The sequence below is a fragment of the Phymastichus coffea genome, unplaced genomic scaffold (genome assembly GCF_024137745.1).
Source record: "Phymastichus coffea isolate CEN01 unplaced genomic scaffold, Cenicafe_Pcof_1.1 PCOF00003, whole genome shotgun sequence".
Lineage (NCBI taxonomy): Eukaryota > Metazoa > Arthropoda > Insecta > Hymenoptera > Eulophidae > Phymastichus > Phymastichus coffea.
In genome coordinates this window covers 13,341,123-13,369,064 of record NW_026706814.1, presented here as the reverse complement: position 1 = coordinate 13,369,064, position 27,942 = coordinate 13,341,123, and the positions used below count along the sequence as shown (strand labels likewise).

The 27,942-nt window shown below is 33.5% G+C and overlaps 2 protein-coding genes across 4 annotated transcripts; both read left to right on the top strand.

Annotated features, from left to right (window-relative positions):
* The first annotated feature begins 1,014 nt into the window (after positions 1 to 1,014).
* Positions 1,015 to 9,688, top strand: LOC131666037 (uncharacterized). The gene is made up of 4 exons (XM_058938373.1): positions 1,015 to 1,055; positions 7,088 to 7,423; positions 8,476 to 8,999; positions 9,468 to 9,688. The coding sequence occupies exons 1-4, from the start codon at positions 1,015 to 1,017 to the stop codon at positions 9,686 to 9,688; spliced, it is 1,122 nt and encodes a 373-aa protein (XP_058794356.1).
* A 1,873-nt stretch (positions 9,689 to 11,561) lies between these two features.
* LOC131664530 (loricrin-like) lies at positions 11,562 to 26,615 on the top strand. 3 transcript variants are annotated; one of them, XM_058935732.1, is made up of 5 exons: positions 11,562 to 11,646; positions 20,583 to 20,644; positions 23,994 to 24,145; positions 24,729 to 25,326; positions 25,722 to 26,615. In XM_058935732.1, exons 3-5 carry the CDS (start codon positions 24,032 to 24,034, stop codon positions 26,204 to 26,206), a joined length of 1,197 nt encoding a protein of 398 aa, XP_058791715.1. In that variant the 5' UTR covers positions 11,562 to 11,646; positions 20,583 to 20,644; positions 23,994 to 24,031; the 3' UTR covers positions 26,207 to 26,615. The 3 variants fall into 3 exon arrangements, with proteins under 3 accessions (XP_058791715.1, XP_058791707.1, XP_058791701.1); XM_058935724.1 differs by lacking the exon at positions 11,562 to 11,646 and adding an exon at positions 20,151 to 20,252 and having other exon boundaries at positions 24,732 to 25,326; XM_058935718.1 differs by lacking the exon at positions 11,562 to 11,646 and adding an exon at positions 20,151 to 20,252.
* The last annotated feature ends 1,327 nt before the right edge of the window (positions 26,616 to 27,942 follow it).

Below are 27,942 nucleotides of genomic sequence, written 5' to 3'. Positions count from 1 at the left end.
AGTCATTTTTTCGTCTTGTATGCGCTTAGGGTGTGCGCCAGTTACAGTTGAGATTGCGTGCAAGAAATGTATGTGTGTGCGCCAACTTGGAGAAAGGAAGATCATTTTCTATCGGTGAAATGATGTACAAATCAGTTCCCACTATCATAAACATAAAAATCTAAATTATAATAAGGCCATCAAACAACTGGGGAACAGATTATTCGGATTTAGCAAATAAAAATATATAAGAATTCATATGTCAGGCGTTTAGAATATACTAATGAAAATTTTTTTTTTTTTTTTCGAATGTGATTTAAGACAAGTATTCATAAATTAAGTTTTATACTTTACAAACAAAATACGAAAACAAAGATCTACTCATATCGTTTTATAGAAGATAGTGCTCTACTGTACTGACAATTTACCGTAACACAGTAGCTGCTAGTATTTTTCAAAACTACAAAATCCGACGTTGTTACCAATAAAACTTTATAAGCCGCGAAATAGTATACATCTGTGGATGTGTGCATCTTAATATGAATAGGTTTGCAGGGAGTAAAACTCCTACTCGCTTATCTCAATATTACCACGAGGCTTTCCTCGTCGAGCGTTTGCCCCGACGTTCATTGCTTCTTTTAAATACTCTCTCTTTCCATAGCCATGATTTCGATTTTGTGTGTGTCATTAAAATTATGCTGTTGCGCATTACGACAAAACGTCATACGCATGCACATACACATAATTATTTGATGTTATTACGCGCGCAAGAATATTCCTTGAGAACTCGGTATTTTAACTCCATATATGCTATATTTACACAAGTTTACAGCATGTACAAGAATTTCTAAAGAATTTTAGAGCAAATATTCAATATTTTTTTATCGCACTCTTAATTTGTTGAACATTATGAATAATATTTACTTTAAGAATTATAAGTAAATGAATATCGTTCAGAATTTTTTATATTTTCAAAATTTCAAATTTAGAAATTCTCGTTTCGTAACTTTCTACCCTCGGTTTACTCGGACGTAAATGCCGCACGAGAGAAGATTCTACTTTGCCGTCCTAGTCAGGTAATGTACTAAGTAGATGTTTCCAATTATTATTAAAAAAGCACTTACGAAATTAGTGAGAAATTCGCCAAAGATTTGTGAATATTTCGTGAATACTCGTTTATTTTGTTTCAAACATTAGTAACTGTTCTTTTGTTACTATTATTTACATTTAATAATATATATAAGAATATTCAGAAATTAATATAAGAAATGTAAACCAATCACACATTGTTTAATACTAAAATTAATATGACATTATATATTTTAGTAATATAATATTTTTTAACATGAAAAATAGAATTGCTAAAAACGAACAAATTAAAATGGTAAGTATATCAGAAACAGTTTTAACGAGAAAAACTTCCCTGAATTATTTAATACTTCGGTCGACGCTAAGACACCAAAATAAATCAAATTAAGGCAAATTACTACATATTTATTATTTGATTACTCTACAGCATTTTTCATACTTCGATTATTATTCAATGATAATATATTCATTACAAGGTACAATAATGCTTGGAAATTTAGCAATTTAGAATTTGAACGAAATAACTTTTTATACATGAAAAACTCATGTACTTTCAATTTATTAAACTGCATACTACTATTTATATACTATTTATATTATTTATTTGCCTAACAAATAAAAATAAACTAAATTAATGTATTATAGGATACACAATTATCGCATTGTGTATAATTTTTATATTACAGTAGAGTATAAAGTATAAAAATATTTAAATGATATTACATTAATAAGAAATAAACTTGGAATAACAAACAATTGCTTTAGTTGATGGTAAAAAATAATTCTTCATGAAAATAAGTGTTACTATAGTATATATATTTTCTAATCACGTTAATGTGACTTTCATCGAACTGAATGCTACACTTTTGTATTAATTTTATGAAAAAACTCATAGCTAATTTCACAGTATTATTTTAACATCAATAATTTGAAAGATGTTTGTTAAAGGGCATCAACCTTGTTTCCGTACAACTACGAAGGTTAAGTATTTATAAGTTCGAATTTTTAAAATCTAAATATTTCTCAATCGAGTATTGGCAGTCACGCCATGACTATATTCCAGATCGAGAAATCAGCAATAAGAGTGCATTTTGTGGAGCATAACGCTAAGCTTAAATCGTAGCGAGTTAACGATCTCAAACACGTTAAACGCCTATATATTTCCAGGTAAGTGTTTCTAGAATAAGTGAAATCTTCACTCTGGAGAGAAACAAACCAATACCAGATGCTATATTTTAGAGTATAAACCAATTCTGATATGAATTTAAACCTAATAATTTGTTATGATTATGTAATAACAATATATTAATGATTATTATGATTGATGATTCGTTTATATGATTTCATTTGATCAAAAGAAGTTGAAGTGAAGTACATTTTTTAATCATTTCATTGACATTATTTTCATATAGTCAATTTTAAAAATACATGAAAATTACACCCAATAAAACTAAATCTTTGAAATGTTTAATGGATGAACAAAGCGCTGTAAGTATATCTGTAAAATAATGTACAATTATTAATACTTTACATTTTAATATAAATAAATTAAATTAAACAAAAATTTAAATTACCTTTAAACTTTATCTATTCTCTTGTAAAAATTAATAACATACTTTATGAAGCCGCGTGGGAAGAAATTTGTTGACCCATATGATTTCACACCAACCAGTTTGAGTATTCATAAAAGAAAACAATCTTATTTCTAAAAGTGTTACGTACTCCCACTGACTCTTTGTAAAACGACAATTTTGAGAGCAAAGATCTACATTTGAGTATTATAGAGTGCAAATAAAAAATATTATATTAATATTTATGAAATTATTTCAGTCATTAAAGATGCTTGTTAGTATTGAAATTTGGATTAAATAAATATCATTTTTGTAGTTATTTATCTGAAAAATGTAAAGATCCACTTTCAATAATTCATAATCCATATTTAAGCAATTTTTGCAATATTCGCAATTTTTGTTTAATTTCAATGCACACAATCCGAAATAAGACACGTGCATAGGTCAATCTCACATAATGAACTTGAAATTCGCGTAGATATTTTCATTAGTAGAAGCATTAAGGCGCGATGTCGTATGGTTTCACCTGTCGGCAAAAAAGTTGGCACACCTAGATAGCAACAGCTGCAGCAGTAGTAGAAGCGACCTAATGAAAAACACAAATCGCATATCCATCTATACGCGAGACGGAAAGAGAAAGAGAAGAACCTGCAGCAGCAGCAGCCACAGCAACGGCAAGACGCTCTCACTAATGTGGAACAAGCCGCGAATGTTCAATCTTCGCAGGAGCAGAGAGGCTCTCGATATCGCAATTTGTAGGCAGCGTGCATGCTGGAGGAGAGGACGAGGAAAAGAAAGTGGCAATTAATTGGCAAAGCTGGCTTCCAGCCTGGCGCTACTGGGTCACGCATGCCATTTGAACGGACTGTGGTAGCCTCTTCTCCAAGGATAGAAAAAAATCTCTATTGTCAGGATTAGTCGGGCGCGCAGAGACCAAACAGGTGTGTGCGTGCGGAGTGGGGTCTAGAGATTCTCTCACTCTGAGCAATTTTCTTTTCCGTCAGCTCGCATTTACGTTTTCTATGGGTCCGCTTCACCTAGGCTTGCTATACTTACCCCACCTTTGTATAAAAGAGCTAACACTCCGTCGGCGACTCGCGCAATGTGTTGGCATTTCTTGCGCTGAATAGTCTACAGCTCTCTGCAAGCGGCGCGTACATATACGCGCGCACGTGTGACAGTTTCGATAGGTGATATTCCCTAGTCGGACGCGCTTCGAACGGCGTGCTCTGCCTGTTTGTATCGAGAAAACCCGGCCATTTACTGGCGTAACAGGATGAATCTGCTCGTGAGTGAAAACATCTACATCCGTTTTCAAATTCTATAGTGTACTTGCGCTCTCGCTAATTCACGACTATCTAGTGCTTGCGGCGATGATTGCTCATATTTCTCCCTAATCATTGATCACTTCGATTTGTGCTCTAGCGCCGCTTATTAATCAATATTTCAACTGATGTTCAATAAACGTCTCGTTCAGTTTTTCTTTCGAACTCATGGACGATCTTCATTAATTCAATTTATTATTACTACTTTACATCTTCCTAAATGTGCCCTTTTCCATTGAAACTTCAATGTTATTGATTATTTTATACGTGAGTAAAAGACGTATTCATATAAATTTATTACACTTAAATTGTTTATATAAAATTTACACGTATTTATATAAATTTATTCCAATTTAATTGTTAAAGCTCTTTTAAAAGTGCATATTCTAAAAATGGAACATACATAAAAATTAATTTCTCTTACAATACCTGAATTATAATTCACTTTAAATAGTACATTCACGTGAAAATTGAATTTCCTTTCACTTTTTTATTTATTTTATTAGACATCCTCCAGGACAATAATGACTAATCAAATAATTTGAAATATTTAATTTGAAACAATGAAAATTAATTACTCGAGCATCAATATAACTATCAACTGATATTCAAAAATAACTTTTTTTTTCAGTTTTACTAAAATTTATATTACACCGAATTATTTGAAATATTTTACGTAATATGAATAATTTTATATTATTTATAAGTTACGCATATTGGATAAAGCCACAATATTATTGGAAATATGTAATAAATGTCACATAATTAATGTCTATCGATTTCTCGTAATTCATAACCAAATTTTCTATTTAAAAATACTGAAATAACTTTTTTAAGTTGATAATAAATTTACTTTCTATGAAAAATTAATCTTTATCTAAATTAAAAAATTATCTGAAAAATAATATAATATTATACTACTGTTATTTTTGTGTATAAATTATATTTATTATCATGTCATTATGATTCATTTACGTGCAATTATTTTAAAACAACGATTGATAAAATATATCGTTAATATTTTTTTAATATCTATACTTTCAAAAGCAAAACAGTGCATTTCGTCATTTTCTTGTTTGCAGATTACTATTACAACTCTCTTTGTCTCGTACAATCTACTTTTAGTGAATGCGTAAGTATACATACAAATAAGGACAGAGCTATAAATTAATTTGTTAATAAACAATAGGATTATTACTATGTTTTAATTGCACGAAGAATAGTGCTAATACAAATAATTTAGAATGGCCCAAGCCGACCGTACTAAGTTAATTAGGAAAAAATCACAAAAGCCAAAGTTTCGAAAGTTTTTAACAATTTCTTTGTTCATATTTCCATTGGAATTACTTTTACTGACACGGTACATATGATTTTTATAATGAATTCTAGAATAAAAGTAGTGAAAGGTGAAAAACAATAAAAATTATAATGTGCTTTATTAGAGCGGTGACCTCCTCATTCCTAAAAAAAAAGTTTTTATTTTACGATCAGAGCATACAAAATTGTACATTTTAACTGATCTTTTCACTACATATGTGGCGCTTGAATTCACAATGAGTTCTGTATAGCAATTTTAGAAACCGTTTACCACTTTCTGTTTTCAAGAAATTGAGGTGTGATTTCAAGAGTATATATATAGTTCTGAGTGGCAATACAAATTAATGAAAGCAATAGAACTATCATCATCAAAATTGATGAAAGTTGATGAAAGTATTATATAGAAAATATTGTTTTCAAGGAGTTTAGAGGATTCACTAATCAGTATTTAATGAACATACCAAGCGACTTTTCTCGACTTTAATAGTATTTTATACGTTTGCTGCTTTATTAGGCTATCGCGATGCTTGTCAATGTATGTTCTAATTTTTTTTAAATTTTAATATAATAAAAAGTAAAAACTTTTCGTACAAATATATTTAATCAACTTGAAAGGAGAAAAACTGAAATATGAATAGAACATGCGACTTTATGCAGTAATTTTTGAACAAATTGAATCGAATTATATTGAAAGTTTAATTTGAAATTAGCATAAACCTTAAATTATTTCTAAATGTTTTTCTAGCTTTCGTTTTATGAAAATGGTGAGTCAAATTAGGATAGTGAACTCAATTTCTGGGAAATAGCATAGGAAAAGCATGTTACACCGATATTAATAGATCGATCAGAATTTAATGGACGTACCAAGCGAGTTTTCTCAACTTCAGTAGTATGTTATACGCTTGCCACTTTATTAGGCTATCGCGATGCTCATCAATGTATGTTGTAATTTATTGTCAAATTTTAATGAAATAATAAATAAAAACTTCTCGTGCAAATATATTTAAACAACTTGAAAGGAGAAAAACTCAAATATGAATAGAACACGCGACTTTATGCAGTATTTTTTGAACAAATTGTATCGAATTATATTGAAAGTTTAATTTGAAATTAGCATAAACCTTAAATTATTTCTAAATGTTTTTCGAGCTTTCGTTTTATGAAAATGGTGAGTCAAATTAGGATAGTAAACGCAATTTCTCTGAAATAGCATAGCAAAGTATGTTACACTGATGTTAATAGATCGATCGAGCAATTTATTATGATTTACTATAAATTTATTATTATTTACTATAAATAGGATAGTGAACTCAATTTCTGGAAAATAGCATAGGAAAAGTATGTTATACTGATGTTAATAGATCGATCAGTACTTAATGGACGTACCAAGCGAGTTTTCTCGACTTCAATAGTATGTTATACGGTTGCCACTTTATTAGGCTATTAAATATATTTAACCAACTTGAAAGGAGAAAAACTCAAATATGAATAGAACACGCGACTTTATGCAGTATTTTTTGAACAAATTGTATCGAATTATATTGAAAGTTTAATTTGAAATTAGCAGTGTGACTAATAAACCTTAAATTATTTCTAAATTTTTTTCTAGCTTTCGTTTTATGAGAATGGTGAGTCAAATTAGGATAGTAAACGCAATTTCTCTGAAATAGCATAGCAAAGTATGTTATACTGATGTTAATAGATCGATCGAGCAATTTATTTCTATGGCATAAAATAAAGTTTTTATAAAAGCAATAAAACTATCAATATAGCTATCATTCGAGTATAAAATATTGTAAATTATAGGGAAAAATACATAGTGGTTGTACCGAGTAAGCAAATTAGAAGAAGTCCAGCTGTTCCATCACGGACTATCCAACTGGCAGCGTCAGCGTCTTATCCGCAACGTAGCATACCACCTTTAAATCATTATGGTCCAATCAAAGCTGGGGCAACTTTACCAACGAGTAACCAAAAGTCTCACGGTTTCAATGATATTGCGCCAAGCCACAATGGCGCTAACTACGCCTCTCTTACATATGGAAAAAGCCCAGTTATCTATCCATACCCATATTCTGCAAAGCTTTATCCACCGTACTCGAAATATAAAGGAGGGTTTGTACCACTGAATAATCAAAACAGGTGAGATATAAAGAACAATAATTTTACTTAGAAAGTCCCTTAAAAAGACTTCAAATAATAGCTTATCCCAAACATAACTTATCCTAAGAATTTTCAGTGCATTTTTTTGAGATCTAATTATTTATAATAATTAATACATTTCAAGCTTTGATTATCAGGGATGAAAATCCCATTCATATTTTATGATTTTTTATATTTTTAACAGAAAAATAACTGTATATCATTTCTAAATTATATTATATTTTCTCCAAAATATTTGCAAATTAAAGCATTTAATTTGGAAAGTTTATTTATAAAATATTCTTTATCTTAACAACATTAGAGAGTCAACCAACCTCATTTCAAACAAACTATATTTATTTAAATTAGATTAGTCATTAACATATTCGAAATTTATTGTATCTTTGATTAATAACAAATAAAGTATGTCATAGTGATTCAATTAGTAATTTAATTTCAAAAATGCGTTAGCCATTATAACTGGCTGAATAGAACAACATCGTTTTATCGTGATATTTAGTTTTAAAAGTTTATACGAATATGAAAGATTTGCAAATAATTTTCAATGCATTCGTAATTTATCAAATGGAATTAGAACTTTTATGTGTAATATTACTAAAACTCAACATTACTTAGATTATCCGCTATTTCTATTACACGATTGTTGAAAATCTTGCAAGATTTAACAAAATAGTCTATAAATATGGAAAAATTGTTTTTACTCTTATGTATTTCTATGTGTAAATGGATTCCCCAAAGTTGCAAACAAATCAGCAACCGTGCACTTGTTATTGGTTCTCTGCAATAATTATTTTATAATTAATATATTTAGACTTCTCAAGATATATCCAATTATGCTGGTAAATTGCAAATATTATAAATCAATAATTCATACGAAAATGAAATCATTACTATTGAAAAATATTAATATAAAAAAAAAAAATAATATCTTGGAATTTAGTTATGACAATAATTTCTCCAAATAACTGATATATGGCACATATATGTGGTAAAATCTTATTGATTATTCTAAAAAAATTGATTGTTATCAGATACCCTGAACGTTACCCGGCAGAAGCGAATAGACCGCGACCCCAAGCGGTACCTATCTACGCTGGAACAGGTCCACCAAATTTTTATCCGTTACGACCAATATCAAACGATCCCTACATCGTCAACAAAAATTTGCCTGCAAAACTGCAACCAATCGAACGTCCTCAATCAATCTTCACCGAACATCAGCAACGCCCGTTTATTGGCAACCCACTGGACCCGGTGAAAAATGCACAGTCTGATGTCTCACCTTTTCTTTCGAAAGTGAGTCCTATCGTGGTGAAAGCGCCACCAAACAATCAACAAGAAGCGACACACACTGGCGACTTAGTGAAGGATGGCAGCAACGCGATAGGGAAGGTTCCATCTGCATCGACCATCGGTGCTACCACCGGCCAATTTGTCATTCGTGATACCATTATGTTGGATGATTATGAGAAGAAAATCTCTGAATTTACTAAGAGCTGGCCAAAACTTTCAGCTTTTCCTGGTGCCTATAGCAGTTCCAGTTCTCTTTACCCTGGTAAGAATTTAATTTTACTTCAACAAATGATTCAAAATCAATCTTAAATACTTATGAGTAAATTAATTTCGAATTTAATAAAAAATACAAAACAGAGAATAAAACATCACTGTTTCTGTTCATAATTTAAAGTTTACTATTTAATCACAGATTATTATGGTTTGAAGTTTACGGCGTTAATAAATGAATAAAAAATAAAAAATTGATCAAAATATACCAAAATATTTTTTGTTTACTAAAATATTTTTAGAAGTGAGAAACAGTTTTATTAAAATTTCTTAAGATGATACACGGAGAAAATTCACCCGTAAAAATTACAGAGTTGTCAGTGTAAAAAGAGTAATTTTCTTAATATATAATGTTCCTGCAAGTATGTTTTCAAATTATGAACGTTAACAATTATGTATGATGAAATTCTGTTTCGACGCGTATATTTATTGTAATAATTTGGAATATTTTCGATTTCAGCATCATCATTCGAACCTATGTCATCATCGGGAGTTGCGGAAGTGTCAAGAAGTTCAGATATTTTGGGTACAATAAACACAACCAGTAGAAAGGGGTATGAGGTGAAAGAAGATATTGACGAACCACCTTTCGATTATAGATCTATCGCCGCATCACCGCTGCAGCAGTATCCATCGATAGCAACTACTGCTCTCACAAAAAATCTCTATGTTTCCAATTGATTTCGAATATTATGAACGTATATTTATTTAATCACTCTCGAGTCAACATTTGAATGACGCATAATCACGTTTGACTGATTCTTATTTATTTTTAAAATAATTTTTACAATGTCGTCCAGAGTGAAAGTTACGTGTGACATCTCAGACAACTTGATGCTGCTCGCACAAAATATTACTGTATATAACAGTAAGTTCTTAAGTTTGAGCGAATATATATGTGCAGTAAAAACAAACAAAAGTCAACCAAAAAATATTATAGGGTTTTAAAGTGAGGGATGGTGTATTTTTAAAGTGCGATTAGTTTATAATTATTGTTCAAGTTACTAATTGGTTTAGTAATACATACTATGTAAACAAGTTTTATTTATAATTTATTTAAATTAGTGGTGAAACATTCAAGTTTCACTAAAAATATTTCTTTTTTACCTTAGGTATACGTATTACGTAAAATAATCATAACGCAAAAACTTAGATTGGAAATTTTGCAAAATTTAAAATTTCATTTGATTAATGATAATTTATTCCCATGTCCGTCAGGTAAAGAGAAATTCTACAGAGGACATACATTTAGATAAATAAACGTATTGAATGTACGTACTTAATGTTGGATATATATAAAATCTATATAGAAAAATATATGTTAGAGAAAATTTTAGTCATAAAACGTTTGATACGTCTAGAAATATCTAATCATTTGTTTTCGCAACCGAAAATACTCCACAATTACCATGTTACTATACATCTGATAACTTTTGTTTCATAGATCAATTTATAACTCAATGGCAAATTTCTTTCGATACTAAAACAAAATTTACACTTTCATACATTTTCACAGGTATAGTAGCTATTAGGTGTAGTATAAACCTCTTGCCATGCCTTCTGTCTAGTGTATTTCTCGTGCTTGCGTGTATCACAGATCATTGATTTTCATAAAACAAGCTAATAAAAGTGCGATGATCGAAAGTTGTGTCCGGAGTATCGTTGGCGGTGACGCAGCCTCAAGGATGAAAGTGCTTATGAACGCATTCACTTTCACGTCTGGCAAGATGTTACAATTCCGAAAATAATCAAGTTCCGCTGCACAACGGATATTTTGTAAAAATTGTAAAATAGATCGAATAAGATAGGTCGCGATGCGGAATCTCTGTCGAACAATTTTGATATTTATAAAATCTGAGGAAAAAAGCATTTATGAATTATGATGCTTTGTAAGTAGTAAAAGAATGAATATTATACAATTTTCATTAATAAATAAAATTTTCGTAATGGTACTTGATACATAATTCAAGAATTAATTAATTGATTAAATGGTTCTCGTTCATCGTTTAACATATTAATGTTAATGAAACGTATCTTTGCTCTTGGGTTATTTCGATAAAGTTACGTTTAGTAATTCGTTCAGATACTTAATTGTTATTTTTTAGTAACTGAATGGATGACATTAAACTAATGGGATATTACTTGCAAATTTAGAAAATGAACGCTTCATCATCCCACAGTAACAAGATATGTCAGACTCATCAAAGTTTTAAGTCTTAAGACGTAAGAACCATCAGATATTATTAAGAGAATATCAAATACATTTTTTGGCAATAATATAATATTATATCTTGTTGTGTGATGAAATAAAACTAAGGTATATGGATTAGAACAACGTAGAACAATGAATCCCGTCAATTGGAATCATGCGTATGTAACTTGAATAAAGTAAAAAAGTAAAATTACGGTTGCAAAAAAATAGCTGAGTCATTCCTTTCGACGATGGTGAACGTAATCATGATTTTGAAAAGACATTTTCCGGTACGCAATGACGAACCGAAGAGTGAAGGTACATGCGGTGTAGCGGTGCAGTGTGGTTTTCTACAATGACCGTTGAGCACCCACATTGTGGAAATGCGTGATTGACGAGCAGGTGACAAACGCACATCCGTTCTCCCTTATACAAGAAAAGAAAACAGGTAAGTATGACAATAACGTAAACAATCGTCGAGTTATTCCATTGCAAGCAATTAGTCGCTAGCCATTGGGAGAAAAAAAGACCGAGAGAGATCAATAGCCCCTAGTGTGTAGTACATTTTTGCAAGGAAGGCGAGTTCCCGCGGGCACGCATTGCAAAATTGCGAATGTTACGGTCACCCGGTTGTTCTCTTGCGTGCGTACGCTTTTACTTTCACTCGCCGTACTGCGGATACTTTCGCCCAGAGGAGTATTACACGGAGGACCGCCCGGAAACAAAGACTTCGAGCTACGATAAAAAGTATTTACTTGAATTTTGCGATATGTAGTTGATCTATGTTGATTTTATTATTTTAGCGTGGGCGACGCGTAGAATCTTTATCCAGGCACTTTCCAAGCTTAAGTTGATTTTATTTTCTTATAATTACGAGACGGTCAGGCAACCCTTGTAAACTATTTTTTTCGAAAATCCCAAATGACGGTAATGTATTTTTCACGGCAATGAATGCTGACAAAAAGAATTATCTGGTAAAATCGAAAAAAGGTACTTGTATGGATAGCATGGTTTCTGGAAAGAGAGAGTTGATTTATCGTACGGCGAAAAATTCGCGTAGAATCGAAAGTCCGTTTGGTAATCTGTTTTAGTCTCCCACGTCGATTTGTGGATGTGTACTCACTAGGAGTTCCGTGTGCAATTACTAATCATTTGTATCGAATAAATGCTATTACTCTGAGAATAGTGTGCTTAAGCGGCAATTCGTATACATACACACGCAATCAAGACATTTCCCGAAGGCATCATCCATCAAATGAGAGCTATAAACCTCGTGTACCTGACGTAACCATAGATGTGCTTTCACACTGACCAATTTGCATTCAGTATATGGGAGAAATATTGGTGTGCGCTATCCTTTTTTGTTTTTGTTTTGAGGATTAATTATATGAATTCATGTGCGGTTTATTGTTGATATTTCTTCTTGTACTGTTGAAGAAAATTTTTATATACGTATATATATATATATATATATATATGAACATTTTCGAAGAATACAATATCAAGACCAATTAGTTGATGCAAAACAAATTTATTTTTTATAATTCAAAGATTTCCATTATCATAAAAATACACGCATTTTTTCAATATCTAAATAGAATTTATAAAATCCATCGAGTTCACTTTCACTTATTTATTTGCATGCGTGACTTTTATGTGATTCCAATAATTTTAATCGCAGACGTTAAGAAAGTTCTCACAAAATCTTTTCTCGGATTTATTTTTACGTAAAAATATAATAACTTGTGCAAATTAAATAAAATTTTGTGAAATCATAATCGTCAGGTTTTAAACGCTGCAGGGATACACTAGGTATCAATGCGCCATGAGAAGCATGTAGTAGTCTCATAAATTATATTTTAAAGAAAACATTATGAGTTTCACGAGAAACAGAAAATGGGAAAGTTGACCGGAATGAACTCTGGTTGATTCCACTTTTTTACGTGATTTTTCCGAATTTTGACGATCAACTTTGAAATACACTAACTCTCACTTTTCAAGAACACCTATAAGGTTCTGTAATACAAGAAGAAAATCAATATCTTATAAGAAAATAGTTGTAACATGAACAAGCTTTATATAACCATCCAATATAATATAATCAAAGTAAAAATACACACGTTAATAACACTGTCAATTTTTTTCTCTTCTTTAGCAAACTGACGTTTCAAGTGTTTAACATTGATCTTAAGTCGGTAATCAACAAGGAAGTGCCGTAACGTACTCACATACGTCGAATGGATGTCGACGTTGAAAGCCTTTTAACGTACATCGGCGTACAGATCACAATGGCCATCGCGGCGTTGCTTTTCAAACGAAAGGCGATTTCTAATACCTCGTCCTCATCGCATTTTTCGCGTTAAACGCCTTCGTCATAGTCCGGAAATTAACACGCTATGCAGTATAACGATGTCACTCCGATGATTAGAGCTATGTATAGTCGCAGCTGCTCGGCGTACACGCTGCAATTGCTACTGAGCTATAGGAGTAATTTCAAGGTGAAAACTTGATAGTTGAACTTGTTCTTGAAACAAAATTCACGCGGGAAACCAGTTCCCGTATAAAATAGGCAAGTTTTTTGTTTTTTAAACAGACTTAAAAATATTATTATTGTCATGGATGTGAATGTAAGTCATTTTAAAAATTTTTTTGTACACATTCTGAACGTTGTTACCACACGCGAAAGTGTTTGGTAACACGTCCTATACAAAAGACATGCAAAGAACCTTCGTATATCTTTCTTAATTTTTGCAACTTTATCGAGATCGGTTTCTACGATCACAAGACCGATAAAAATTTTTGAGCGATCAATTTCAGATAAGCGTATTTTTTGTTAATCACGAAACGCGATAGGTTAAAAAAAATGTTAGTCTCTTGTGCACTTTGACCACTTTTTCTACCGTGAGAAGACAATAATATATGATTACCAGCGGCAACATAAAGCTTCAGTGAAAGCTTCAGCGTGTAATTGAGCACATTACATAAGTGATCAAATTGATTTGGGAAGCACTGAATATACGAGACGTAAAAGACGAAGGAAAAAAAGTACCGCTTAAAAAGTCATTTAATAGAGTCCTCAGTCTTACATCTCAACGAACGAAAGTATTTCCGATTTTGCAATCTTTGACGCAAGAGAATTACTGGCCCTGGAAGCGGAGGTGTATATTATGCCAATTAGTCGAACTGCATCCGATAGCGATCGATGCGCGCAGATAAGATCGATATAGTCTGGTGTGCGCGTGCGAGGTCGATGGCCAGCGATGGTCGTGAAAGGGAAAGGATGTCGCAAGTGGAAAGAAAGCTCCTTGAAGTACGATGCGCCCGCTGTGCTCGCTTGTCTTGGCAGCCGGCGCTGCTATCGTGATGCGCGTGTGTCCGCGTTAATCTGTTTGCTCGCATCGCCAGCGCGGAGAAATTCGCAGCCTCGAGGCAGAGTCAAATCGGCAAGTTTCACAAGCAACTCGCCTGACTCGCGCACGCGCTTAGCTTACGCTGGCGCGTAAGCAGCGCGCTTTGATGTACGGCGATCGTTGGCTCTCTGGAATGCTGATGTTGAAGGAGAAGCAGCGCGCGAGACAACTTCGTAGAGACTGATCGGCGAGTTCCTAAGGTTTCTCCCGAAAATTGCGCGATCGAGTTGGCTGCCGTCAGCGCACGCAATAACTGCAAATTCAATTGTTTAGCATTACGTCACTTCTGACTTTTCGACTTCTGTAATTTCCTAGAATTGAGCGACGCATAAAAAGACATTTGCTTCTAAATTACTAATTAAAGTCGGTTCTTTTGTCTCTTTTTGTGTCGTTGTTAAAGCGTGCATCGCATAAATACACGCTGATACGCCGAGCCAGCAAATTTGCATTGCGGATTTCTCTTTTTACTCTTTTATAATTCGCCTAATTGTATGGAAATCCCAATTTCAGCGGCTATATATTGCAATATATGTAGTGTGGGCATTGATCGATCGAGATATCTTGTGTTAAATCTGTAATGGACTCACGTATTATCGTGGACAGCATCTACAAAGAACGTTCGCGTGTACTTACAATATTTGTAGATAGATGAGCGAGAGATGTCAAGATTTTCTATTTTTGCTGCCGCAAAACAAATTTTCACTATGGTTAGATTTTATCAATCGATGGATGAATGTATACTTTCAACGGAAGAAATATGTTTATTCTCTAAATCGGGTATGTAAGAATTTGGGTTTATTGTGTAATAAAAAAACATTGCCGCATCAAAATAAACCACATTGTACCCTCGCTATGTTATTTCTTGGCTAGTTGAACTGAAAAAGCTGCTTTCATTGATGTGCCAGAGATAATCGCGTAATGACAACAAATTATACTCCCTGTCGTGCCCTACATTTTCACGTGAACGCGAGATAATAGCATCATAATAGAGTAAACAAGAGCAAAGAAAAAGAAATTCGAACCCGAGTTCTTGCTGCTATATATGGAAAGTAAAAGTACAGATCAGTGTTGAGCTTGAATATTTCGTAACTCAACAAACTTTTATTGATGAACTGCAGAAGTGAACAGCCGATACTTGTGCTCGTACGTTTCTTTTACTTTGAATGGTGTTCCTTTCACGAAAGAAAGTAAAAGTATTTAATTTGGCAGTTTTAAGTGGATCTTAAAAAACGGTATTCTTTAATCAGAGAGCGCAAATACCTACTTTCTCGCGAAATCAGTCCTTTTTTCCCATAATGTTTTTTCGTGCATTATCATCATCATCATCATCATTATTATTATTATTATTATTATTATTATTATCATTATTATTATTATTACTTGCTACTGCAAAAGATTTCAAAATAACGTGCGATTGAGAAAAAGTTCTATGCCTTTTCATTTTGATAATATTTGTTCATGGCACTTTAAAATTGTAATGCAACTTTAGAATCCTAATTAAATTGTTTTTTTTTTTATTTTAATTTTTTTAATTATACATTTTATGTACTTAGATACTTTTAATCATAGTTACACAGTGAGTAATCGTAGCAGTTGACGTAATCAGGAAATAGAAACTAAGTTCGAATTTCGGTCACGTACAAACATGTATACTAGAATTTGTAATTCGTTCGCTTAGTTACGGAGTCGATTAGTTCTCTATACGAATTTTCGTTTAATCAAATTTTACAATATGAAGCAGGTACGATTATGCGGTCGAGTGTCCGTACGCTTTATATCTTTAAACGGAGATCTTTCAAATGTCACTATTAAAAATTTCGACTTATAAAAATTCAAATCTTTGGCTTTTCTCTGTAGAATCGTCGAAGATACGCTTTAATGGAAAAATTTACTCGAGTTTCATAAGTCTGTCATTGGCTGTGCTGTAAAAAGTGAGATACTGTATAGACAACATACACGATGAAAATCATTAATTCGAAAGAAACTCGTCCGACTTTTGATGTTTTCACCGATGAAGTACAGAGAAGAAAGCGCGAGCTAAAAAATATTCCATCCAATATAGCCTGTAATCGAATGTATGAAACTGCAGACTGTCTTAACCACATGTATAAATACGAAATATATATATATATACATATGCTTATAATAACATCGACGTTGATGTTAACTGCTGAATTCGAGAGCTGAAAGAAGCATATGAGAGTGAAAGGGCAAAAGCACGAATTCTCAAAAATTGTTTAGTTTTTTTTATATATGTGACCTTACTTTCTACTTTATCTTTTCTCTTACGTATTCTAGATGCGACTATTCATACGATAATATCGATTCATTAACACAACGATTCGATTATTGTATTGAAATCAGTATAATACTATTACGTACACAGACAACATAATAATAACGGTTATGTAAAAATCTTATAATTTATTTGTTCTGCTTCAGCTCTTTGTTAATGTAACTTTTTTCAATTTCTATTGAAAATAAGTATATGATCAAGTATATACAAATACGTTTAGTTAAGTTTAAGTTTGTTTAAGTCGAATGCCGCTCAGTAAATTAATCGAAAAAAATATTACTTTATCAAGACTTGTACAACGCACCGTCCAATTTATTTTTCATTTTCTAACATTTAAAAAAATTAAAGTTCAAAATGCTTCCAGAAAACACACTAAATCCACAATAGAAATATGTATCTCCAAACGTGAGAATAGAAATCGAAACCGAAAGTTAAAAAATACGCAAGTCAGAAGCACGCAGTCGTTAATTTGCAATCATGAAAAGGCATTTGACGAGTAAAGCTACACACTATTGGGAAACGTGCGCGATCTCGCAAAGTGCACCGACTTAAGATTTATAATTGCCTTGATACATATATATAGAAATTCCAACTAAACAATAAGCGCGAAATGGAAGGAATGACTGTAGCGAAATACATAAACGCGGGAGACGAATAGCTTAATTGACTAGTGAAAATTAGTCGCTGATTTATTACGCTCGCACGCTTTTTTTCTCTTTGCGCATGTTATTACATATATACTTTCGCTTTCTCGCGCCCAAGAACAAAGCTCGATTGTCGCGCCTGCTCGCTTGGGAACAAACGTTTGCCTTACAGCTCTTCTCAACAACATTTTCCTTACATTTTCCTTATCTTGGCGGACGGCGAGCCTTCTTTTTCCGTTTTTTCTGGTTAAACTGTTATTGTTTTTGTTCTTCCTAATTTCGAAATTACAAGCTTTTCGAATTGATGAGCCATTGTTATTAACATTTTTTTCTTAATGAAAATAATGGTTACCTTAGGTATTTGAGAAAACCGGTGACCGAGCTTACAAATAAAATACGACTATTAGCGAAATTGATTGTTATATTTGAACGTGTTTTAAGCTTAGTTCGAACAATGTTGAGATGAATGCCACTAAAAATGCTTTGCTTATCCGTTAACTTTGTTCTTCCTAGAGTAAAGCATAATTTTCACATGGATGTGTTCCTTCTGTGGAGGATGATGAACAGTTGCTTATTATGTGCGCTTTTTAAATGTATCATTAAAGCACCATACGAGTATAACAAGAACGTCTAGTGCGAATGGGAAACTTCCCTGCCTGCGGATGCGATGATACCGGAACAAGTATTTATTTGTAATGCTAAGTATCACACCGAAAAATTCACATCCATCCGCATTAATACTTTTATTCCACAAGATCTGAAAGTCATTATTTTTACAATCATTAATTAGATAAAATCTTATCGGTAATTTTAAAATATTCTTTCAGAACTATGCTTTTAAAAATAACGAATGCCATTTTTTTAACAAACGACTCGTCAATCATTTTTTATATTACAGTAACGAGATTGACTTTTCAACCTAAATTAGAAAGAATAAAGCGAATGAACTTTTTTCCTAAGTTTCGAATTAACAATTTCGTCAGCTTGGACGAATAATCTAGATATGTAAATATAAATTGCATACTTACAGCCGTACGTGCGAAAAACTTTCTCGTAGGCAGAGTCAAGATTTCATCTAGTCGTTAGCGATATTATCCAATCCGTTTCCCTTTTAGTCACGTTAAACTACAAACGCGTGCAAAAAAATGAGAGGATCAATTTAAAAAGACGTTTTATTTCTGGTAAAAAAATAAGAGTGTCTATAAGAGGCTCGGGAGAGACCCGTGATGGCAACAACAGCCAACACGAATGCCTGTCACCTCGAGGATATTCCCTCCGCCCATATCTCGTCAATTTCACTATGCGCCTGTCTCCTATCAAAGGTGAAGGCTATAGAGTGAGACGAAAGGCCGGATGCGCGCAAATACCCAGGCTATAGGAAATTAATATGCGCTTTTCCGATTTGTTTAATTTTGATTGCTGGAGAAATTGGTGTATTAGGCGACTTTCAACTGGCTGATTGACACTATCAGCAACCGAGTTTACGCTTGGATAGACATCAAATTCGTAAGCCTTCTAATTATAGTCAAATTTAGCTTGCTAATTGTTATAAATTGCACGTTAATATGAAAATACGTCTTTGTTGTACTGCCCAACGATGACGTTCACGAGGCTTGATTACTTCCGTACTTTATGACTTTATGTCGGGATAATCCGTTTCAATAAGCGATAATTTCATTTCTTGCCGTTATTAAAAAAATTCATTATAAGTTTAGTCAGTTTGCTGACATTTGTGCATCAACACTAGTAAATTTAGATGTGTGTGGAAAAGTTAGTTATGTATTTGCGAATTATTAGCATCACATTACCCACAGCTAGTAAAAATGATTGCAAATGTAACTCTTTACAACAAAAATTACTATGGATTTCGCTGAAACTATGTCAGTTCGTCAAGAATAAAAAAAAACTTTCATATCAAGAAGAATATAGTTATTATTATAAGCATTATAAGTTTGAAACAGATCATGAATAACAGATCATAGTCAAAAAATAGAATATGTGGGAAAATTATTTTTATCCTACCCTGACGATTAAGTAATAGAAAAATAGCAAATATTAAAATTACAGATTTGTACCAAATGCTTGTTATTTTAGTGTCCGTAACTGTTAAGATTATTTTTAGTAAAGATCAAATTAAGTTTTATAAATGCATTGAATGTTACAAAATTTATCAATAAAAACAGTCTATAAACTCCGACAAATTGTTTCCACATAAAATTTCATTTGCTAAAGCATTAACAGACGCGTAAATGTCCGCACAATTGTCAATTGAGCCGTTTCATGATTAAACTGTCAGCACGTGATATCAAGCCGAAATCAAGTCAGACGAGAATATCAAAAGAGTGTAAGAAGTCGTGAGTGTGCGTCGTCGTCCGTCCGTCTGTCTGTCTCTCTGTCTGTCTGGCGAGATAGTGGTGGGTGGTTGTTTCTCCCGCGCGACTCAACTGCGAAATCTCTGGGTCATGGTCGGGATTCAACTCCCCTCCACTTATGCGCTTACCTCGGTATACACCGCGTCAACAGTACTCTCGCTCTCGTTCAACTCTACCGCTGCCGTCGCTTATAAAGCCGACTGGTCCCAAGCATCTATATGACAGTGTGCGCTAAAGCTTCGAACTCAGAACATCCCAACGATACGACTTTCAAGTTCATTTTTTGTTAGACCGGCAGTAACGAGCGAGAAGCCATGGCAGCTCGACTCGCTGTAAGGAGACACTAATTTGCTTTTTTCTTCGATTGTTTGGCTCGATTGTGATTTTTCTCATTATTTTTTTCCAATTGTACGCCGCGATATACTAGCTTACGAGTGATTTGTTTGTTCTAAACGTTTATAAATAAAATTTCAAGTCAGTTTTGAAATGGAATAAAATGAAAGTGTAAGATCGCTTTTTATAAAAAGCTCGAAATCCAACCATAGAATTTTCTTCAAAATAACAGTATCCGAAAAACGATGAAATATTACCATTAAACAAAAATCAAGTGATCACGGTATTTTCGATCACTATAGCTTATTAATATTTTCTCTTTCTTACAGATTACTTTCGCAATCTGCTTCGCGCTCTTCACGACAGCGTTTGCTACTTTTGGCAAAGAACAGTGAGTATATAAATTTTTTAATTATCAATTTCATTTTAGCAATTCAAATTAAAAATTTCATTGATTATACTATTGGATCTACGTAGAATAAATATTCGGCTAGCATGTTATTTCATTTTCGGTACAATATTTTTTCCACATGAAGGACACGATATCCGACAATCTAGTATTACTATTATTCAAGCTTTCCGTCAAACTTTCATCGGTAATGCATAATTCCTTAGAAACATACTAATGATTTGGAAGCTTATTTGAAAAAAGAGAATTAAGTATGAGTAACCATAAAATTGACGGTACTTTTCAGAACACCACTCATAACCATTTCACCGTCGAACTTTTCTAGAGAAAAACGAAAGTTTTGTATCCCTAATCAAGTTCTATGATTGAATTACGGGAGACTCAGAAAGTAATAGGCACGATAATACGGATTTTTAATAGTGCGCGTAGGATTGATTGAGCAGCTATATTATTTAGTAAATTGTATTTCCGATGCACTCAATCATACATGATTTTCATTTAATATTTTACGATTCTATTACTATATTTTTTCGCTGGAGCCGTCCATAAAATTATAATATGTGAAAACGGAAGATAATATTCTTTCTCCTGCAACTCTTGTGAAGATGCAGTGTAGAAATTTGTTGTAAATATTCTCGAAGAAGTATACTAGAAACTCTTTTTTCCAATTTATCGTAAATCATTTTGTTTGTTATATTTCTCACTTAAAATCTGTTTTTTATATTTTCATACAGAATTAGAATACAAAAACCAGAAAAAGCAGTATTTTTGTGTATCGTCTATAGAATATATACTTAAAATTTTACAGCCGTGTTTGAATTTGAGGTACGCAAGAATCATTTTATAGGTGACAAAATTAAAAATTATAAGTTTTACAACATAATTAATTATCACTATTTGTAATTTACGTCTTGAATGGATTGTTATCATAATTAATATGGTTTGGAGCATAATTAATATGGTCAAGTTCCCTTGGAGTTGAAAAAACATTTTATTAAAAATCTTAAAAAAATTATAAATCGCCGACATCAAGCGTTGTAATTGGTTGACTAAAAAAGAGCGCGAAATTTTGAATGTTTGTATACTGAAAAATTTACATTATATATCTAGGAATGTGATACTTATATTTTAGTTGTAAACTCAATTTACGGATAGTTGATATGGATAATAATTAGCATGGAAATATCCAGTTAATAAATCGTTTGAGAATAAACGAGTAAAAGATTATGTTTTGAAATTATCAGTACATATATCAATAATTTTATAATCACCTGTGATACTGAAATTAATATTGTTGTCATAAATTTTGGTCGGAAGAGAAAGTGAATAGAATAAAATATTATTATTTTTTTATGGTGGTAACAAATGGCAAATCCTCATTGGACGTTGTATTGGACTTCTTTCAGCGTCAGCTTAAATTGCGGTCTGCCACTGAAACATCGTGATTCAGACTTGCCGACTAAACCCTCGACGCCGTAATTCCAAAATCGAAATTTCGACTACAGAATCTCGGATTTATAACTTCCACTTTTGTCCTCTTCATCAACGTGGCACCGCATTAGCATTACTTCTCCGTTGAAGGGTACATCCATGTTGTACGTGTTGTCTGATCATCCGTCCTACCATCCGCTCTTCTGTATTCATTCACACGTTTACTCAATCATTCAAACATCCTTCTTCTTTCTTACCCCTGAAAACAGCCTTGACAAAGCCTGCCACTGTGTCCTAGTTAGTCTTGCTTTGCATCATTGTCTCAATAGAATCAGGCGCAATACTGCATGCATCCGGTCATGCTTCTACCTATAGTCTGTCCATAGTTCAGCGTGGGCACCCGAAGAACATGTTTAGTCGTCATTGTTATACCTTCTTCAATTAATTTGTTCGTTTTCATCAAATAGCTCCTGAAGTATCCATGACCGAAAAGAAACTAAGTGAGGTATTAATTCGCCTCTCCAAACGCCCTCTTCAGCCAAGGCCTTAGGGCGTCTATAAGTCGTCGAGCCTATCATTTTCCAGTGGAGTCTTTTGTCCAGCGTTCTTCCTATTCCGTCAGTTTCTTCCCTTTCAATTTCTGCAGCGTCTGATCGTCCCATGTCCATGCGTTTCTTATAGATCCTTTTACGCTCTTTGGCTAGAAGGTCTACGGGGATTACACGCGCGATAACCAAGACAGTCTCTTACGAGATCATTGGATACGCGCACGCAATCCGCAGTACCTCCTGTCTCTGAACATTCAGTAACCATTTCCAGTATTTCTTGGTTTCAAGAGAGTCGGCCCAAATTTCCGCACCGTGTAATAGGATCGAGTGGATCATTAATATAGTAATAATAATTATTATTATTATTATCAATAGGAGTACATATATTTTTATCTTTTGTACATTATTATTAAGAAGTATGCGGGAAACGGAAACGAACTATCAGAATATTAAACCCGTTGTGTGATGAATGTTCACGGGTGTTTTCAACAAGGCAAGAAAAAAAACACGATGTTAAATTTATTACTCATACTAATATAAGACTGGGACCGTAACCATTATTCCTGAGTATGCAAGGTTTAGCATTATATAATAGTATAATAACTTAGTATATTTTATCAATTGTAGGTTCAATTAATCTTCTAGATAATTTTTCCAATACAATTTTGAAATAAGTAAAATTTTCTTGGTTCTTATGAGAAAAAAGATGTAAATTCTATTCTCTATATAATATAATAAAAATAACAGAAAAACAGAAAGCTACCTTTAAGTTGAATTTAAAATATTAATGAAAATTAATTTATATGAAATTAATTTAGTGATTTGTAGATAAAGCAAAACCTACTAATTCTTAATTGTTCATGTCTGACGGGTTGTTTCTTGTCATTGTCTGATCTTTAAAGATAAGGTTGTGTGTATGAAATAAATGCAATTAGAATTATTGTTTGGGCTTTATTAATTTAAAACAAGAGAAATCGTATAGCTGTGCAACTACAGTCCGAGTTTAAAGGTCTCGCTGAATCTAGCTCATTGTCTCAGAGCAAATTCTGCACTGAAATAGACTTGGTGTGAGAATGTGACGAGCACCAGTAAAAGTAGAAAATAGCATGGATTAACTTTCTCGAATCTTTTGTATTAGGAAGTTAAATGCAATAATGATTTAATTTATTTGACAATTCTAGAAGAGTTTTAAGGTGATTCCGACCAGTATCATTTCGACTATCTGGAAAAGAACTTTCATAGCTTCTATTAAAAATAAAACTAAATATAAAAAGAACTTTCACAACTTCTATTGTAGTACGCTTAATATTTGGTAATATGATCAAAACATAACAATTATTGTTAATACACAGTGTACACATAAAAATTCACCTTCCTGAAGAACATCACCATGATGACCACCACGGTGGAGGTGGCGGATACTCTAGCGGTGGAGGCTATTCTAGCGGAGACAGTTTCACAGGTAGTCATGGAGGCGGACAGGATTTCGGCGGAGGTTATGACGGTTAGTATAAAAAAGAGTTTTACGATAACTTCAGAGATTTATAACGCACGGTCACATTAGTCAGAATAGTATGAATGTACTGTCTCTATTGCACTCAGAGACAATTTAAATTCAGACAATCAGATCTATCAACATTATCTGATCGGATGGGAGAAAATTCTTTAATAACACTTATGACTAGCCATTAAGTATTTCACATTGACATATATATTAGCCAATTGTTGAATGACGATTAAAAATATTGCTAAAGAAGTTGATTATTAATTAACTTGCACAATTACTTTCATAGAAAGCATCACAAATGTAAAATTATTGAATTATCTATGTAGTTGCGGAAATTATATATTAATGAGAAACCCATGTAAAAGAAATTAACCAAAATAGAGTTTAACATACTTGTTATGTCAAAAAGGATTTAATAACATTCTTTTAAGTTTTGAGATATTTGAAAAAAAGAAAATGGATTGTAAAATCCTTTTTTAAAATTAATTAATAATTACCTAAAAAACAGTAAAAAATTCTGAATTAAAAATATTATAAAAACATAATTTTACATTCAAAACTAATCTAATGACCATTTCAGAAGGTCATGACGACATTGGAGTATACAGCAGCGGTGGAAGTAGCGCCGTTGGTTTCGCTAGCTCCTCGAGTTTTAGTGGTAGTTATGACGACCACCATGGCTCCAGCGGAAGTAGTTTTGGCGGAAGTCATGGAGGAGGAATATCCAGTAGTTACGGTACCCCAAGTTTTGGTGGAAGCCACGGAGGCAGTTTTGGCGGAAGCAGCCACGGAAGTAATTTCGGAGGAAGCAGCCACGGAAGTAGTTTTGGTGGAAGCCACGGAGGTGGAATATCTAGTAGTTATGGTCCATCTTCAAGTAGCTACGGTGCCCCAAGCTTTGGCGGTGGCCATAGTGCTCCTTCAAGTAGCTACGGTGCCCCAAGCTTTGGCGGTGGCCATAGTGCTCCTTCAAGTAGCTACGGTGCCCCAAGCTTTGGCGGTGGCCATAGTGCTCCTTCAAGTAGCTACGGTGCTCCAAGTTTTGGCGGCGGCCACAGTGCTCCTTCGAGTAGCTATGGCGCTCCAAGCTTTGGCGGCGGCCACAGTGCTCCTTCGAGTAGCTATGGCACTCCAAGTTTTAGTAGCGGATCTAGTAGCTCGTCTTCGTTTGGTAGCGGGTACGTTGAAGAATTTAGATTTTTTTAACTAACTAATAATTAAGCCAATACTGGCATGAATGTTGAAAAGTACTGATTATTCAACATAAACTGAGATCTATATACTTGAATTTTACTTAGATGGGCGTTATCTTAATAGTTTTTGTTATATTTGTTGCACAATAAATCGAACAAATTTTCAAATGAGATAAAATCAATTTAAAAAAATGTCCTTTTGAATAAAGGAGATTCTAATCAAATCAGTTCAGTTGATCTGAAGATTTACGCGAACATATAAATCTAATGAAATCAAGTCGAATATAGAATCAACTATTGTTTTCAAACAAAAAAAGACAATGAGACAATCAAATCTATCAAAATGAAATCAGCATAAATTGACGACATGATTTTTTCAGCGGGCATGGTGGATGGACGGGTGGTCATGGTGGGGGCCTTGGCAGTTACAGCTCCAGCTCTGCCTCGAGTAGTAGCTTCTCAGGAGGATTGTCCAGCAGTTACGGCACCCCAAGTTTTGGTGGAAGCCACGGTGGCAGTTTTGGTGGTAATAGTCACGGTGGCAGTTTTGGTGGTAGTAGCCACGGAAGTAGCTTCGGTGGAAGCCACGGCGGCAGTATATCCAGTAGTTACGGCCCCCCTTCGAATAGCTATGGTGCGCCAAGCTTTGGCGGTGGCCACAGTGCTCCTTCAAGCAGCTACGGAGTCCCAAGTTTCGGCAGCAGCGGTGGTCACAGTTCTCCGTCAAGTAGTTACGGTGCTCCAAGCTTTGGCGGTGGCCACAGTGCTCCTTCAAGCAGCTACGGAGTCCCAAGTTCCGGAAGCGGAGGTGCTCACAGTGCTATCTCGAGCAGCTATGGTACACCAAGTTTCGGCGGTTCAATAGGCGGAGGTCATGACTCACATTCGAGTGGCTACAGTTCCTCATCGTCATTCGGCAGTGGCAGCGGCAGTGGCAGCAGCTCAGCAGGTGGATTCGACGGCTATCACTATAAGAAATAATTTCCTCTAACCAAGCTACGTATGTTTACGGCGAGCGCTCGACTTACACGAAAGAAAAAGAAAGAGAGACAGTGAGAGAGTTCTATAATTGAACTTTCGCCCATCATAGTTACGCACGCTGAAGATGATTCCTGTTATTTATAGATGCCAAATGTTCACTCATCCAATGCTCATTATCTTTGTTACCGTCCGTTTTATTCTACGTCTTTGTACATGTTTTTTTTTTATATTTTGCCGAATGTGCAATCTTGTATTATAGCGATTACATTGTTATTGTGTAAATATGTCATGTTATCAGGCGTTTTGCGTCAATAAAGTAATTTTTTACGTGTTTTTGTAATCACGTCTTTATCTTTTTGTACTCAGCGATGTCGATCCTTATTTCCTCGCAAACTCTTGTTTCCTACCCGTTGCTCTTGATAATTGCCCGACAAGATGTGTGTCTTATGTAAGTCTTTCGTGCTCTCCATTAAGGCAAAAAAAAAAGACTTTATTACACATACTAGCGCTCAGAGCAATAATTTCAATGCCGTAACGAGAAAGTCCGAAAATCTCGCAGGGAATTCGAGAAGAGAAATCTCAGTGTAATGTATCCCTCGTTGGATGCAACGAGGAAATGCTTTTGAAGTGGCTCTTTCAAGTACATATATAGTCATTTCGCGCGCGTGAAAAGAAAATTGCTAGGATAAATGACCTTAGAAGTGATGGATGAAGAAGACGAGTTTTTTAGAGTGAGAGAAATAGAAAAAAGCAAGTACGCGAACTTGCTTTGTAATGAGCCCCTCGCGAAATGGAAAGTATGATGGCGTCGAAAGTGAAAGGGATGATTCGTGCACAGCAAATAAAACTGTAGATTTCACTTCATACTGCTGATTGCCATATAATACCAAAAGGTGCGTACGACCTTTACGATTTGAACACTTTATTACCTTCAGACGGTTTATTGCCGATTGCCGCGTGATTATGTACGACGACTTTATTTTTCTACTTTTATGAATGGTTTACTTATGCACACATTAATTTACTTTTGTTGCATAGTTTATCATTTATGAACAGTAGCCTATAACTGATCTCTCTTTTTCATGCGGAATGAATTAAGAATCAGGATCGATAAACTTCTCAATTCGACTTCCGCAATAACTTTTTAAAGCTTAAAATATCTTGCTTCCATCATCTACAAAAATGTGATTAAAATTGTAAAAAAAAAACAAAAACAACATTTTTTACTTACTGATTAAAACAACCATTAAGTTTTTTTACTTAAATCTTCCAAAAAGCAGAAAAACTGTTTCCATTTAATTAAAAAAAGCGTTGGTATTGACATAATCTTCTAATTTTGAATCTTAATTAATTTATAATTTTGAATGGCATTGTATACAACCACTATAACAGTTAACTAAGTCAATAGCCAGTTAGCTGGAGACATACTACTGAATATTGTAATGAAGCGCAACTCACGCTTAATTTTTGTTGTTATTTCAAATAAAACATCTCTAGATCAAATAAAAACGCTAGCTTAAAAAAATATGTTAGTATAAAATCATGAATAATAAGATGAAATAGTATTTTGCAGATATGCGAATCCTGCACAATAAAACCTGATCAAAACATATAATTAAC

What these genes read in the sequence shown, in the direction of transcription:
- LOC131666037 (XM_058938373.1), top strand. Translation starts at nt 1,015, where the DNA reads ATGCCGCACGAGAGAAGATTCTACTTTGCCGTCCTAGTCAG. An exon ending in TACTTTGCCGTCCTAGTCAG is followed by an intron (nt 1,056 to 7,087) that starts GTAATGTACTAA and finishes TGTAAATTATAG; the next exon opens with GGAAAAATACATAGTGGTTG. An exon ending in CCACTGAATAATCAAAACAG is followed by an intron (nt 7,424 to 8,475) that starts GTGAGATATAAA and finishes GATTGTTATCAG; the next exon opens with ATACCCTGAACGTTACCCGG.
- LOC131664530 (XM_058935718.1), top strand. An exon ending in GCTACTTTTGGCAAAGAACA is followed by an intron (nt 20,645 to 23,993) that starts GTGAGTATATAA and finishes GTTAATACACAG; the next exon opens with TGTACACATAAAAATTCACC. An exon ending in TCGTCTTCGTTTGGTAGCGG is followed by an intron (nt 25,327 to 25,721) that starts GTACGTTGAAGA and finishes TGATTTTTTCAG; the next exon opens with CGGGCATGGTGGATGGACGG.